Source organism: Accipiter gentilis, chromosome 5 (assembly GCF_929443795.1).
Source record: "Accipiter gentilis chromosome 5, bAccGen1.1, whole genome shotgun sequence".
NCBI lineage: Eukaryota > Metazoa > Chordata > Aves > Accipitriformes > Accipitridae > Astur > Astur gentilis.
In genome coordinates, this window is record NC_064884.1 from 658,803 (window position 1) to 674,742 (window position 15,940).

The following is a 15,940-nucleotide window of genomic DNA, read 5'->3' on the forward strand; positions in this document are numbered from 1 at the left end:
AGGGGATACAAGCTATTTTGTGCGCAGGAACCCCGAGAACTGCCCAGCATGAGAGGCAGGGCTGTGCTCCAGCTTTCTGCTGAAGCAATAGCTTATGCTACAAAGGTGAGTGAAAACTCCCTGTAGCCATTAGCTTCCAAACTTTGGTCCACAAGACCACGGTAAGTAATGTGCAGCTGGTCCCCAGATGATGTTAGTGAGCATCCTGTGGCTGTGAGGAAGGTCTTGGCATTTTCCATGAGAATATTTGAGGGCTGACAGAGCCTCACAGACCAAAGTTTGGGAACTGTTGTTCTGTGAAACTGTTTCTAAGGAAACAGCCCGTTGAGACGGAAATTGTCTCTTCATGTGTGTACATCACCTAGCAAGGTGCTCTCTAGGCAGCACTAAAATACAAATACTAATGTAACAACATGACAACAGTAATTATCATCAGTTCCTGAAGACCACAGCAATGTCCTTACTACAGCCAGAGTGCACGAAATCCAAAGCATTCCTAAAGCCAACATCTTTCTATTTTTGGCAGGTCCTACTCAATTCTGAATACTACGTCTTCCCCGTCCCTTCAAGCCTTCACTGACGGAGTTCTGGAAAGAAGACAGCAGGAAGACCAAGGGCCCGGGGACGCGGGGCCACTCACTATCATCTGCCAGAACGTGCAGGTAGGGACCCGCACACACGCATAAACCACACACAGTTTTAGTGGCCAGTTTCCAGCAACTGGGTTTTCCCCGACAAATTATCCTCTGGTCTCCTTTCACTGCCTGTCTCAGAAGTAACAAGTTAAAGTTCTCTACAGGCTTTTGAGTGACACAACCACAGGCACAGAAGACCTCACTGTCCCCAAACCTGCTCTCAGCATGAGGTGGCAGGGCCCCATCCTCTGCTCACTTTAGCAGTTTTATAGCTGCATAAATTTACCAACTTCAGAAGAGTTTCCTGTACCCGCATTTGCTCTAGGGTGAAGCAAGGGGTGCCTGGTCCTGACTCCCATTAGTAAATCAGATCTCAGAAAAACCCTTGCACTTTGATGAAGGTCAAACATCCTGTAATTTTTCTTCCAGCCCCTGAGAATAACCAGCCAGCCAGGGCCTCAGAAACGCTGCCTGTTTGTCTGCAGACACGGGGAAAGGATGGATGTTGTTTTTGGGAAGTACTGGTTGTCACAGTGTTTTGATGCCAAAGGTGAGTCGGCTCCCATGGGTCTCTCGGGCTCTGTCTACATGTAGATGAAGGAAAGAGAGTGGCAACTGCCTGGGGCAAAGCTTAGATGGGAGCTGTGGTTTCCTAACACAGAAGTGTTGCTTTGAGCAGTTACAAGTGGCAGAGCATCTCGGTGCAGAGCTCTGCGATGGTAGGGCTGCAGTCAGAAGCAGAAACACAAGCCAGGGAGTAACTACTACATTTGCTAATATTTGGGAAACTATTGCAGGAAATATTACATTAAAGTAATGTTGCCAAAGAGCATTTTCATTTGGAAATGAAGTCATGATGTAAGTAAGTCAGTGTCCAGTGCAAACCACTACTACCGTTAGGAAAATCTTTTGCACAGCTGGGTCTCGGTCCTAAATGAAAGTAACACCATCACGGGTACAGTTCAGAGTGCCTTTTGGGGCATAAACTGGAGTTTGCCACCCAGTATTATGCTTGAGTTTCAGACTATAGCTAACAGACTATAACTTCAGGCTCTCTTGGCATTAGAGCTGATCAGAAATTCATCCAAAAGTCTTTTTCCTATTCAAAAAATGCCAATATCTTGTAGTCAAAATTGTTGTATTAAAATTGTTGTGTAAAGGATGACTTTACAACTACCTTCTTTCTAAATTACATTTGAAGAGCTCTGACATTTTAGCCTCCTGTAAAAGCGTAACATTTGAGGTTTCTTTTGTTGTGGGATAGAAATTATTTCCCTTTGGGGAAATCTGTCCTAAAGATAACTTTAAAAACATCAGCAACATTCTCTGCTGATTTTGAACTGATACAGCTGCTTAACTTAATTTTATCAGATTCCTGACAGTTTTACAGGGGAAAGACTGCTTGACAGCCAGGTCTAGGCAGTGCCTGCAAGGTACGGACGTTGTGGTGAAAGAGGGTAGAAATAGCCACGATGCTCCCTGCCTCTCTCTGATTGAATAATTCCAGCAACTGCTTCTAACCTTTCCCTCACAGGAAGGTATATGCGTAGTAACCTGAACATGCCTCACAGCTTACCTCAAAGAAGCGGCGGTTTCAGGGATTATGAAAAAGATGCGCCCATCACCGTGCTGGGCTGTACGCAGGCGAGGCTCGTTGGTAAGTTGTCCTCGGCAGACAAGAGCTTGGCCAGGAAGCTTTGCTATCTTCCTCCCACACACCCAGCCAGAGAAAGAGAAAGTGCAAGGCAGAAAAAAATGACTCGGGTGCCCTGAACTAACGGGATTTAGGCGTTTCGAGAACTTTTGCAAAGTCCCTTCACCTTCCCCAGGAAGCCCCCTCTTTCAGAGGAAACCTTGTCCCCTTCAGCCTGCTGCAGCTGAAGAAAAGACAAGCACAAAATCTAGGGCATGGTATGAACTCAGAGCCATCAGCAGTGCGGTTGCAGAGCATTCGCTACCGCCCTGTAAATGTGCCACACTGGAAGACGCTGTTATTACCAATGTTGGTGCAGCAGTGTGACAGTCACCTCATGCAAAATATGTTTTTTCCTTTACTTTGAGAATCTTACATTTTGACCTGCAGTTTGCTACACCAGTGTGCTTTTATCAGCCTGTCTGGCTTTATGTTTATGTGGCAAAAACACAGTCCGAATTATTTCCAGTGTGCTCCCCACCCCCACCCCGCCTTGTCCCTGACTTCTAAGCCTGTTGGTTTGCGTATAGACAGAAAATTATTTGGTAGTCAAAGAGCGCATATTGAGCACTGCGATTAGGGGAGCCCAGCCCCTTAAAGACATGAGCTTCAGAGAGCAGTACATAGCATTTTCTTAAATTCAAATCCTTCAGAGTACTTCGTGTTGGTCACATTCAAACTAGGGCAGCTAAAATTATACTTGCTTTCCAAACAAAAATAAATCACTGTACAACAGCAGGATGCTCAGACTCCCAGCCACATGGCATTCAGGGTTCGCAATACGCACGTAACAGAAGGCGAATCTGGGAGCAATCACAGCGCACTTTGCTGGTATCATTAAATGGGTCCGAGTACACAACTGCATACGTGACCCAGATGCCATCAACCTGCCAGCGCGGCTGCGGCATGCCAGCCATCTGCAGGCAACCGCTCCCTGCTGCAGCGGCACAGACTCGACCTTGAAAATTGCCGGAGCCGTAATTCCTCTGATGACTAAGGCAAATGAGCAGCTTCCCAGTGACGGAGGGCTGTTAGATGTGCCGCTCCTTCTAAATTACCCCACTTCTCTCAAGAGATTTATAGATCGGTTTGACATGATTACAGCCATCATTAAACATACGAAGTCAAGGTTAATAACCCCTTCTTGCTCCCGCTTCTTTGTCCTGCCTCTTCAAATACAACAAAAATATAATTCTTTCTTGCTACAAGTCTGTGCAATGCTGAGCAGATTCCTGTTCTCATTTAGTTCCCTTAGGCATTGCACAAATATTAATAACCCTAATAGTGGAGTTGATTCTTATCTCATTTTCAGTGATCTTCCACCTGTGTAATGAAATGGTAATTTATACTAGCGAAGAATCAAGCCAATTGAATTAAGTTGGGTTTGAGTTAAGTTGAATCATTCTGATTTATGGCTTATAAATGAAATGAAATTAAATTCAAGCTCTCTACAATTTTTCTCAGCACACTGTTTGCTTTTTGGCTAAACGCAAGAGAAGCAGAAATGGAGCAAAAGCTGCTGGGATTTCTTTGCATACTGGTTAAGTACCTAGATGCACATGGAGCAACACACACGGAAAAATGTATCCCGGTTCCACAGCTGTGCACATCACAGTGCCCAACACACCGCTGAAATAAAATACGATGGGTACACGTATTTCCCAAAACACAAGCAGTGCAGCTGGGAAGCTGCTTTAGCTCCGTGCTGGGTGGCAGATACCCTGTATGCTGCTGTTACTGTTACAATGCCATTTGTCTGGTTTTATTCCTGAGCGTTGAAACTTGCTTGCAGGTGAAGCCTTGCTAGAAACTAACACCGTTGTAGACTACATCTACAGCTCCCCATCCCTACGGTGTGTACAGACAGCACACAATATCCTGAAAGGTAAGAACTCAACAAGCAGGAAAGGCTGCATTCTCCTCACTTTCTGGGAAAAACACTGCCAACCAGATAAAAGGGTCTCCCTGGCATGGGAGACCCAAGTAAATGGTAATTCAGGGTGAGGATTATTTCCATGGGAGCATATTTTACATTAGCGCAACACTGTCCATAAGAAGCCCTTTTCTAATTGCATGGTGTGACGAGTGCTTAGGCAAGCGACGTGCTGGCCCTAACACCGGCTGCCGGTCAGGGTTGGGTTTATTGCCCCCTCCTGCAGAAGCCAGATGTGTGTTCAGGATGGACGGACACGTCCAGCTCCGCATGCCCTGTGCCCTTGCCTGCTCACGCTCCTGCAGCTGCTCGTTGCTGCATGTTCCCACAGCAATTGCTACCACCAAGGAACTTGCTACCCCCAGTAAGAATAATTTACTGCAGAAACTGGGAAGGGAAACAGTGACAAAGGCATGAGATGCCCTGGCATTGGAAACAGTCAAAAACCAGCTCCAGAAGACAGTCACAGCTAGATTCAGTATAATGCATGTAGCTGCGAGCCAGAGGTTTACACTCCCTGGCATATCATATGCCAAGTACATACATTAAATACTTCATTGTTCATACCTACTATTAATCAACTGACTATGTAGAGAGAAAAAAAAAAAATCATTTACAATCAAACTGCAGTATTAAAGCTGCAAAGTCTTGCTGCCTTCCTCCCCAGCTACTTTCTCCCTTTTCCAGGTATGCAACAAGAGAACAACCTGAAAATTCGAATAGAGCCGGGCTTGTTTGAATGGACCAAGTGGGTCTCTGGGAACACACTACCTGCCTGGATACCCCCCATGGATTTAGCTGCAGCTACTCTAAGCGTTGATACAACCTACAGGTAGCAGAAAGGGGGGTGAGAGGGTCTTGCATCGCTTTTTGGCTTTGTTTTTGAAGAGTAACACTCTGCTGCATTTTTAAATTTAGGCAGTGACTGGAAGAGCTGCTGAGGCTCCTAGAATAAACTTGGAGCAGGCTTGAGGCTGCTGTGTTGAACATGACCTGAGAATGGCTTATCATAAACCAAATCTCCCAGATCACTGGCAAGGTCCAGCTATATTGCTGATCATGGAGGTCCTCTTTCCATTACTCCTTTCATCCAGTGCATCTTACAGGTGTCCAGGGAACCCTCAAAGTATTTTTGTTTGTTTTAACACTTTTCCTAAAACTTAGGAGTTTGGGCTCAGCTAACAGAACTAGTTTTGCTGACTGAGTTCCCTGCCCATCATGTTCATAGACTGAACTGGATAGTGGGCTCATTCACACGCGCCCTTCCCTTCCCCGGAGGAAAAAGGTTGTCTGTCTCTCTGTTATGATTAGCATGATGATGGATCTTAATTGTAAATTTTGCAACACCCTGGGGAACATGTTTACATCTGTCAGGAATTCAGGGTCTCCTGTGACATCAAAATTCAGAGGTTTTCTATCAAAGAGCTAAACCCTAAGCATTTCTCAGGTCTCAGCAGTTAGATCTGAAGTGTTTATAGTGGAAAAAATCACAGGTTTCTGACTCAGGTTTTCATGGTATTCAACCCAAAAACAGTTGGTGAAAGCAAACAAAGGAAACGTCTGATTAAAAAACATTTGAATGGCAAATGGATAAGCATCATTGATCTTTCCTCTCACTTTGCAGAAAAGGGAAACGCAAAGATAATTCGCTTGGCTTTCAGGGGCCCTGCACAGATCAGTCCTGGTGCCTGGTTAGGCTCCATATCCCCAACTCATGCTCTCGCTGCCAGCCCCTGCTGCTTTCCTTTTACCTAGCCACATGGCCATACCTCCGCGTTCCCAGTATCATTGCCAACAAACACTGCGGTGCTGCTGGGAGCGACCTGCAGCCTGAGTCTGGAGGGAAACTCAAGACTCTCTCCTCTGCCTCCCCAGTGAGGCATCGCAGCCATGGTGCCCTCCAGCCTAACACACAAATGTTTTTTACTGCGAGCTGCAGGGAGAAAAGCTAAATAAAACCCAACAGAAATAGTCATGAGGCAAAGAATAGACAAGATGATCTGTTCGGGCTTCCTACTCGCAAATTTATGATTCATTTATACAAGCCAGACTCAAAGAGCTCCCGCAAAGAAGGAAACTCTAGAAAGGTCACACAGTTCCAGTCCTCCACTGCACCTCACTGCTGAAATATCTGTGTTGCTATGACTTCTTGCAGAGACTAGCACTTTCTGTCTTAGTTGTGAGCCTGATCGCTAGCTGAGCAACCTCAGATGAAACCAAAACATTTATAATACACACATAGTATACATACACGGGAGTTCCACCTACATGGCCTTGGTGAAAAATATTTTGTGGCTGGGCTTTTGTGGTTTATGGTATCACCAGAAACACTGGTGTCTCCCTGTGTCCCAGTGCACCTGTGTGTTCAAGAACCCTCAAGCGGAATATGCAGTCGAAATGTTAAAAAGAAAAAGAAGGAGGAAAACGTAAAGAAAAAAAAAAAATTTTTCATACCTAATTATACCATAAACCACTTGCATTGCGTTCTTCCAGTCTGCAGCTAAAATTCTAACACTGAGGGTATCTAAATAGAAGTCCTTACACTGTATTTATCCCTGAAAGGGTATCGCGTGGCTAACACTCGGCAGAGCAGCTGGACCACAGGAGAGTCTCTGCTTCAGAAATCACATGCCTTCTGGGAAGACCATAACGAATATTCTCAGCACAAGAAAAGAGCCTGCTCTTGTGTGGTCAGCTGGTTAGGCGGGGGACTGGGAGACAGCCCGCTGTCTCCTCTCACGAGGGCAATTCCTGTAGGTGTATCAGATCACTGGATGGAGGAAAAAGTTAGGTCTTTTCCTTGCACCACAGCACAAAAATACAGCCTTCCGCTTCCTCTCCTTTGCTCCTCTGTGCACATCAGCCTACTCCAGCTGATACAATTGGCCAGAGTCCCGCCAGGCAATTCGCTGAGACGCCCTGGCCCAGGAGGGAGCCAGCTAATTCCAGGCATTTCCCAGCAATGCAGCTTTACAGATGGCCGAAGCAGCAGTTTGCCTCTGCCCTTCACCATCGAACCACGAGCGGTGAAGAGAGCCAGCACCTGCCTTCTCCACGCTCCACGTGCTGCATGCCATTGCAAAAGTAACACAAGCATAATCAGCATCTCGCACGCTGCCTCCACTAACTGGTCCACATTAGAGAAGCAGCTGTCATTTTTTCCCAGCTAACTGAAATGTCTTAATACAAGAATGGTAAACGTCTCAGTCTTGAAGTTTAAAAATCATCGTAGTGGTCCTGACACAAGACACAGTTCTGGGGGTTAAAGAAGAGTTAAAGAAACAGCTACTTTCAGATGAATCATAACTCGCACTTAAAACTTTATCGCTTCACTCAATTTACTGTACTTGTTTTTCTGCTTACAGACCTCATATTCCTGTCAGCAAGTTAGTGGTTTCCGAATCTTATGATACATATATAAGTAGAAGCTACCAAGTAACAAAAGAAATCATCAGTGAATGTAAAGGCAAAGGTAAGTGCTGCAGAGGGGGTGAAAACCAAGACGGGCTGGGGCGTGAATGCTGATATTGCCGACCAGTCTTTCCCTGTTCAGGAAGATGAACCCCCATATCTGAGTCTCTCATCCCCTGTCCCAGAGACATTGGAAGAAGCTGCAGGTTCAACTCTGTGTGTCAGAACTATGAGTTCGGATGTGCTCAGCTTAGGAGAAAGGTCCATAGACTTAAGTCGGAGAAGTATTTTAGGGATCTATGCCCAGTGCAACCTACCTGTTTCTCAAGGGAATAAATAAGCCATTTGCACTCTGCTGTCTGTTACCAACATCAGATGGGGCATCTTCCATCCCCTATCTGAGCTACTCTTCTGAAATACATTACCCATAAAGACTGTAGAACGTGTCTCCAAACACAATATTGAAATAAAAAAAACCTCTAGCTTCTATTTTCCATTCACAGTAAAGGAACAGGCTGTTTCTAAGTTCCGGTGATTTCAGTAATTTCATTTCACTGATCCGTCTCTGTATTCTAAACTTTAATAGTTTGCCCACAAACCTCAACAGCACAGTGAGACATTGGTTGTGAAGGATCTTGGAAATGGAAATCTAAAGCTGTTGTTGTGGAAAACCAGCAACTGAAGTTAAAGTGCTTGTTTTAATCAGAATTAATTTTGGGGTAGAAGAAAAGTATTTGCTTCACAAGGCAGCTGAAATCTCGCTGGAATTCTTGTTTTCTTCAGAAAGCCATTTTAAAACTAAGTAGCACTGAGTGAACCGTTATCCTGAAAATTGAGAAATGCTCTAACTATGTTATTAAACCGTGCTTTTTCCCCCATATACACATAGTTTGATGTGTTGTTACATGATAAACTGAACCCATTTTGGACATTTTAAATGTTCTGCTTGATGTTGGGCAGCGGTCCCTAAAGCTGGCTTCGTCTCCCTCCTCAGCCTGCGTTTCTCACTGTATTTCAGGAAATAACATCCTGATAGTGGCACACGCGTCCTCCCTGGAGGCTTGTACCTGCCAGCTCCAAGGGCTGTCGCCGCAGAACTCCAAGGACTTTGTACAGATGGTCCGAAAGGTAATTACCAGCAAGGAGTAAAGCTCGCTGTCTTTACAAAGAGAAAAGAAATATGCAATCTGCTTAACCAGGCAGAGGACGCTTTGTTCCTCTCCTCTGATCGTTCCGCCCATTACCGAGTTTCATCCATTTCAGAAGTCAGGAGAGTAAAGCAGATTGGTTTAAAAGGCTTATCTTAACGTGTCCCTTCTGTAACAGATAGCACGGGATCAGACGCCCACCTACACACCGGCTTGCAGTGACTCTGCTGTAGGCTTTACCCGGGGCCGCGCAGAGACTCCCACAGTGCCCTCGAATGCCAAAACCACCCTAACCACAGTTAACGGGGCACTTCTGCCCTGCAGCACTTCCCCTGCTCACTTCGCTCTAAAGAGCTTTTAACAGTCAGGGAAAAGGCCTGAAAATTATAACAGGGTCTTCTGCCTTCATTGCTTTACTCCTGCCCTGGCTAAGGAGATGGCATTGTGCGCCGCCAGCCTTGCAGACACTCGCTGGGATGTTCATAGCTGATACTAGATCTGAGGACACCCGAGCCAGAGTAGCATCCGTATTTCTCCTCCACAGCTGTGCTGGCCTTCAGGGTTTGGGACCGTGTCAGCCAACAGGACAGCTGTGGTTTGAACTGGCCCATATTTAAACTACGTTACAAGGGTATAATCTGTCTTTCCCAGTGTTTTGCACATACAATGGTGCGTAAAGCCTGGCTGTCACACCCGAGTCCTACAATCATCTTCTGAAAACGGGCTTTGGGGAGAGGCAGAGAGAGAGAAGAGAGTGAAATGCTTCGGTAGCACAGCAGGACTCGACCCTTCGGGGAGCTCCCTCCTTGCCCAGCTCCATCCCTGCTCATTGCCTTTATTTCCACCTCTCTTCACACAGATTCCATACTTGGGGTTTTGTTCATGCGAAGAACTGGGAGATACGGGCGTTTGGCAGCTTACGGATCCCCCCATCCTCCCTCTCACACACGGACCAACTGGAGGCTTTAACTGGAGAGAAACCTTACTACAAGAATAGGCAAAGCTACGTGAGCAAGGAAAACCCATGGCCTTTCTAAGCGTTGGAGAATGTCTCTTCTTTCTTGTGTTTATTGGCAGTGGAAAAATAGTCATAATATGTTCAGTGGGTCACACAAACAGCTGTTCTAGCATATCTCTCACACAGCCACAGTCATGCAAAAATTCTCATGTACAACTAGACAAATACAAAAGGGAGTGATCTGAGGGAAAAAATATTAAAATACAGATCGAAGCTCTTGCACAGCAGGAATCTCTGTTTAGTCAGTAGCTCGTATATTTTCCTACCTTGAATGGAGCTCTGATAACACCAGTAACTTTCACTGCCTTCTGCACCACGTTAGAAACAACTAGCACTGTGTAAAAGTCAAGCATTCAGGATGCTGGGGGGTTTTTTACTACTATTTTTGCAAAGCATTAGGAGGCTTGTTCAGGACCACGTGTTGAGACCCCCTCTCACTCACAACCCCCAAATTCTCAGCACCTTCCATAAAGCGTATCACCACCAGCTGGAAATGAGAGTCCAGCATTGCCTCTGCAGGCAGCATCAGATTATTCCTCTCCTCTATTTGAGCACTGTGTTAGGTGTTGGTGTTGGGCATACCGTGGATGCAAAGATCGATTGACGCGGATCCGCGTCAGAAGAAGATTCTGAATTTCACGTCAGTTACAGATGAAGTTTGCACATCAAAAGGCAGCACCGTTGTGAACAAAGACTGGGAGCAGTTTCTTTTAAGTGAAGATGAAATAAGCCTTTTCCAACTAAACCTGAAGGATTTAGAATGTTGGGGTTTTTTTCCCCCCTTTATTTAGGTTATTGAAATCCACCCTTGTGCACAGACCCAGCCTAAAGCGTTTGTGTCACTTAAATTCCCTTCAGAAGACCTTGGAAAAGGGTTTTTCCCTTTTATACTGAGATTTTTGTGCTGGTCATTTACACACTGGTGGCTTTCTGTCCCTTGTGAGCTTTTCTGTCAGCCCTGGTGAGATTCTGCAGTAAGCAGCTTTCTTCAGGAGGTAATGACAAAATCAAAGAGATGCTGAAATTCAGCCTCCGCTGCATGCTTTGCTTCCTTTTCCTTAATTCCTAAGTGCCATCTGTCATAAAGACAAAACAGAGCTGAAAAAACAGTACACTTAAATTTAGGAGTGACATGCTTTGGCCTATTAAGATGCTATTTATCCAGTGAGGGAAGGGTTAGGATTTTGAGAGAAGGGGAAGAGAAGGGTTTCCATCTGCAGCTAAAAATCTTTGACATTATCACAGGAAGCGTCCTCAGTGCAACAGCCTGCAAGATGCCAAGACCAGCCGCTTCACAGCAGAATGCAAAATACACCACAGTGGGTAGTTTACAGTATAAACTGGCTTCAGAGCAGATTTCTTTTAGATTAATATTAGCTTAAGTCATCAGCTTTGGGTCAAAAAAGTTCCCGCAGACATTTGGGTCTTATCAGTGTAGGCTCACTTTCAGAAGGTACTTTGAAATGTGCTTAAATGGGATGAAAGAGAATTAGGCATACTCCTTTCTTGGTTTGGGCCGTAAGTCTGCGTATTCCCATAAATAGCATCAAAGGCAAGTTCAGAAGTACCAGGGAAGAAATTCTGGCATCCTAGGTATCCCTCTTCTGTCCAGCTTTTCCTCTGCAGAAAGTGTTCGTGTCCTCATTTGAAATGCTTGTTATGGCACAGCTGGCCAACTTCGACAAAGGCATATTATCCACAGCAAGATCAAAGTTTGTTTTGTGTTGGCTTCTTTTAATCTATCAAGCCTTCGGCAGGACAGGTCTCACCTTCAGTAGGATATGACGGAGCCGCGCTTTCAGCAGTCAGAACAAATAAGGAGTGATAAACTGCAAGCCCCTCTTCCTAAATGAGGCAAAACACTCAGCAATTGCAATGTAACAAATCTTAAGGGGTTTTAGCTCAGCTTTGTCTCTGGGTCTTAATGAGCTTGGCCAGGGAGAGTACACCAGTTTCTGTACATATTTTGAGTCAGCAGAGAGCTCATCCTGTGCAATATGTACATTGTCACGATACATAACAATAGTCCATTATTTATACATTTATGACTATGTAATACACAGTAGGCCATTCATAAGTGCATTATTATACCGGGGATGTATACTGAAAAGTCAGGGAGATAACTTACGACGTGACAGAAGAAACTGCTCCTGTGCGGTTATCCTGTTGTCACTTTAGTTTTTAACTGTAATTTAAACTATTTTTGGCTGTGTACAGACATTCTGAAGAGCATTTCTGGCTTGTTTTCCTCCATGCTTACTCACTGCAAATTTGCAAAGAGTTTAAAACTAAATAGATGACAATCACAACAAAACTAATTTGGTTACTGATGCACGTGTAATTCTCTGGACTGCTTTTTGTTTCATGCTATGGGCCAGCAAGATATAATTTGAGGCAACAAATATTGCCTATACAAAACAGGGGAGGCTGCTCCGGTCCTACTGCAGTTAAGCAACGTTACAAGGAGTTTATTTAGACAGAAGCATGAAACAGAGAGAGAACAAAACCTGAATGCACAGTTTGAATATTGTACTAGCTGATCTTTGCATATAGTAAGAAACATAGAAAAGAACGTTCTGTTTGAGAAGGTAGATGTTAAAATCCTGTCTTCTTAAAAAAAAAAAGTATATTTTTGGATGTTTGGGAAAGTATTTTGACAATTTTAGTCTTATCTCAAATTAGATTTTTCAGGTGTCAACAATCTCAGAAAGAAAAATCTTATTTTCTTCTAGCATTTTGATTTCTCATAGGGGTTTTGTGTTAAGTAGTCTCATGTTGATAAGGCTTGTTGGGGGGGGGGCAGGAAAAAAAAATGTTCCTTTTAAATTTTTTAATTGACATGTTAAAAATACAAAACAATTGCTGCTTCACTTTCACTCCATTGCTGCTCATTAATGTGTATTTAACGTCACTTCAGTGTTTTGTCCCAGAAGAACGTTAGATGTGATCTATCTAAAGTGCATGCAAGTCTTTTCCTTGCCTTCACTGTGAGCTGCATCAGATCCCAAGAGTTTAATTAGGGTATAGGAGGGAAAAAGCAGTTCCCTCTCTTCCCAATTAAGGAATAAAGCTGGAAATCTGCCAAGAGTAAGTTGTTCATCCAGTATTTTCACAAACTGCAACTTAAGGGTTGGGCTAGAAACATACAAGAATCAAAGCGCAGAATCGAATTCTAGCACAGCAGCAGCTGACGGGATAACACTCGGCACCAGAATTTGAAAAAGTTCACGTTTTGACAAGAGTTCGCGCCCTTATCCCTGGACTTTGTATCTCCCTCTGCTGAAATGGATGGGAGGAGGCTGCAGCATGCCCCAACCCCAAGGCCTGAGCTCTGCCTGGGGATACCTTTCCAGTTTAGTGCAGGGGCCAGGTCTATAGTTTCACGCGTTTCCTTTCCATTTAGTGCAGCGGCAGCTACAGCCGAATCCTTAAGCCCTCTGAGCATGGAACCAGGTTCTCCGTGAGTGTAAATCGACACTGTATACTCAAATCAACAGAACTTTGCTTGTTTATGCAAACTGAGGATCCAGGCCATAACTTCAGACAAAAACGTTATTTCCCTTTTCACTCAGACTGAACAGTTTCAGAAAGAAGTCAGCTGATGGTAGGGGCCTCCTTCTCTCCTCTGGTGTTAGCTTCTAGTGTCAATGTTACTATAAAAGTGATAATTTACATCACCAAATAAGTGGTGGTTTACAAGAATTCTGCAGGAATTCTCTTCAGTGAAGGCGACGCCAACAGTAATTCTACAAAACAAAAGGGTAGAAGGGATGCTAGCGTGCAATTTCCCAGAGTACGATTTTGTATCCGCAGCCCTGAGCCCCCCAGGCAGCAGTAGCTCAGGGACGTGGGTACTGTCATCTTTGACCGTGCGCCGACTGCGTCTCTTTGGGGGAAAAAAAAAGCCAGAGGATGGGGAGTGGGTTGCGTACAGCACTGTGACAAACTCAGCCCCTCTACTTAGCTCCTACATACTGCAGGAGGATACGAGGGGTTGTAACCTTTTCCCTCTGGGTCCTGTGGGTCCTGACAAAGGCCTGATCCAGAGCCCCAGGAAACAAAGAGGAAGATTTCTCACGATTTCCTCAGGCTTGGGATAAATCCACGCAAAGCCTGGTCCTACCACAGGCTGCTCCCCCCCGCCTGCCACTGTCTTCGTGAGGAATTTGGAGGGCTCGTATCTGTGGGGGCTTGAGCCCTTCCAGTCCTGATTTAAGAAATGCATGCAGAAGTAGGGTGAGATTTCGTGTCTGATTATATTCATGTTCATTTCAAAAAGAGGGATGCTAGATAGTTGAGTTAGGCTGTAGTCGACTAACCCTCATTTAAACCCAGAGCTGGAAATTAGTTTGCGATGCTTCACAACTTAAAATGTATTGAAATTCTGTATGAAAACTATTGTTTAGAAAGGGAGCCTCAATAGGTTTGGTTAGTGGTTTGGTAGGTTTTGTTTTGTTTTTAAAAAAGAGCCTAAGCATAGAGGAAATTATCTGAACTTTAAAAATATACGTGAAACTATGGTGGTAGCAGACATGCTTAAAATGGTGAATGAACGAACAAAAAAAATAATGAAGCAGTAAATGTGATTGGTTGCGTACACTCTAAATCACTACTTACTTCTCACCACTTCCTCAAATACTTGTTCCCTGGGGAATATTCATGAACCATACATGCTACATAACAGACAATACACAGCCAGTTCCTTTCTATTACTTCCCATGAAAATGTATTTTCTGAAGTTTCTCTCTGTGGACATCTCTTAAAACTTGATGTTATCAATGGATACTTCTTCTTCTTTTTTTTTTTTTTTTTTTTATTTTAAACCTGTTGTATCATTCTGTTTATTATGTTTTTTAGTGTGAGCAGATTGTATTTATTTGAGAAAAATGTTTGCTGTTTAAAAAAAAAAACAATAATTGTATTGCCAAAAATAGCTGTAATTACCTGTGGCATCTGTATTTTTTTATTTGGGGGGGTGGTTTGGTTGTTTTTAAATCTCAGTTTCAAGTGCTAACACTGTTAAAACAACCACTGCATTTTAATTTGCTTATGACATTAAATGGATTTCTTGGAAGTCAGACAAAAACGTCTCGTAGATGATTTAATAAAGATGCCACGCACCCACACCTTGCCCTTCCTATTTAAGTTTTCCTCTCAAGCGTGTTGGACTTTGCCGGAGTGAATATTCTGACACAGACCTTCATTGAAGTGCCTGATTAGAGGGGCCGGTGCATTGCTGGGGTGCACCTGAGCAACGTTTTCAGTGGCTCCGGCAAGATGTAGGTAGGAAAAACACTTGTACTGGGCATATGCCTAGAGAGCAGCTGTACTGGGACCTTGAGATAAAAAGGGAGTCAGGGCTGTTTCTCAGTTTGGGTTGCAATGCTGCCCTCACCGCATCCTATTTTGGGGTGCAAACCTCAGAAGCATCAAGGAGAAAGGGGAATTTGAGCTATGTTTTTCTTCCCTCCACTGAAGATGAAGTTCATCTATTTGACAGCAGATGGCACAAAACCATCTCAAGTCTGGTTTTCCATCTACTGCACAGGGACGCAGTTTTCCTACTGGGTCGGAGGCAGGTGGCTTCAGTGTCTTACTGCTGGATGGCTTTTTTCCCCAGATTTATTTTACTGTCGGGTTTAGGTGTGTGGAACTGGAAGCACAACTTTTAAACCAAAGCAACGCTTTCCTTTACAACACATACCTTCTTTCTTGATCTGGATTTTTTAATCCAGCAGTAGTTTTATCAGCCAGTGAGACTCTTTCCTTTCAAACCAAGTATCTACATTAAACTTTACGGCCTACAGCTCTGTTCTTCAGTAAAACTAATTATATTACAATTAACATAAAAGCCATAGCTTTGATCAATCAGATAGACACTAATAGAATGATGTACTTCCATGCACCTGAAAGTTTAATGGAAACGGGTTCCAATAAATTAGAAGTGAAATGCATAATGTATTTATAATTAACCACTTTGTCCAGTTCGCTCAAACCCATGTCCTGCAAATGCACAGTCTTTAAACCATATTTCTTACCTATTAAAGTCAGCTTATTTTGACAATATTAGTCATTTGCACTAAACGTTGGGGAGTTGCAGAG

The 15,940-nt window shown here is 44.0% G+C and overlaps 1 protein-coding gene across 2 annotated transcripts in view; it reads left to right on the top strand.

Moving 5' to 3' along the window:
- The window catches only part of UBASH3B (ubiquitin associated and SH3 domain containing B), a 74,697-nt gene extending 60,038 nt beyond the window's left edge, over positions 1–14,659 (top strand). For both annotated transcript variants that reach the window (XM_049799831.1, XM_049799832.1), the window contains exons 7-14: positions 527–662; positions 1,065–1,185; positions 2,170–2,292; positions 4,121–4,213; positions 4,949–5,093; positions 7,627–7,733; positions 8,691–8,800; positions 9,680–14,659. In XM_049799831.1, the coding sequence (XP_049655788.1) occupies positions 527–662; positions 1,065–1,185; positions 2,170–2,292; positions 4,121–4,213; positions 4,949–5,093; positions 7,627–7,733; positions 8,691–8,800; positions 9,680–9,817 (973 nt within the window). In that variant the 3' untranslated portion in view covers positions 9,818–14,659. The remainder of the gene's footprint in view (positions 1–526; positions 663–1,064; positions 1,186–2,169; positions 2,293–4,120; positions 4,214–4,948; positions 5,094–7,626; positions 7,734–8,690; positions 8,801–9,679) is intronic.
- Positions 14,660–15,940: the final 1,281 nt, after the last annotated feature.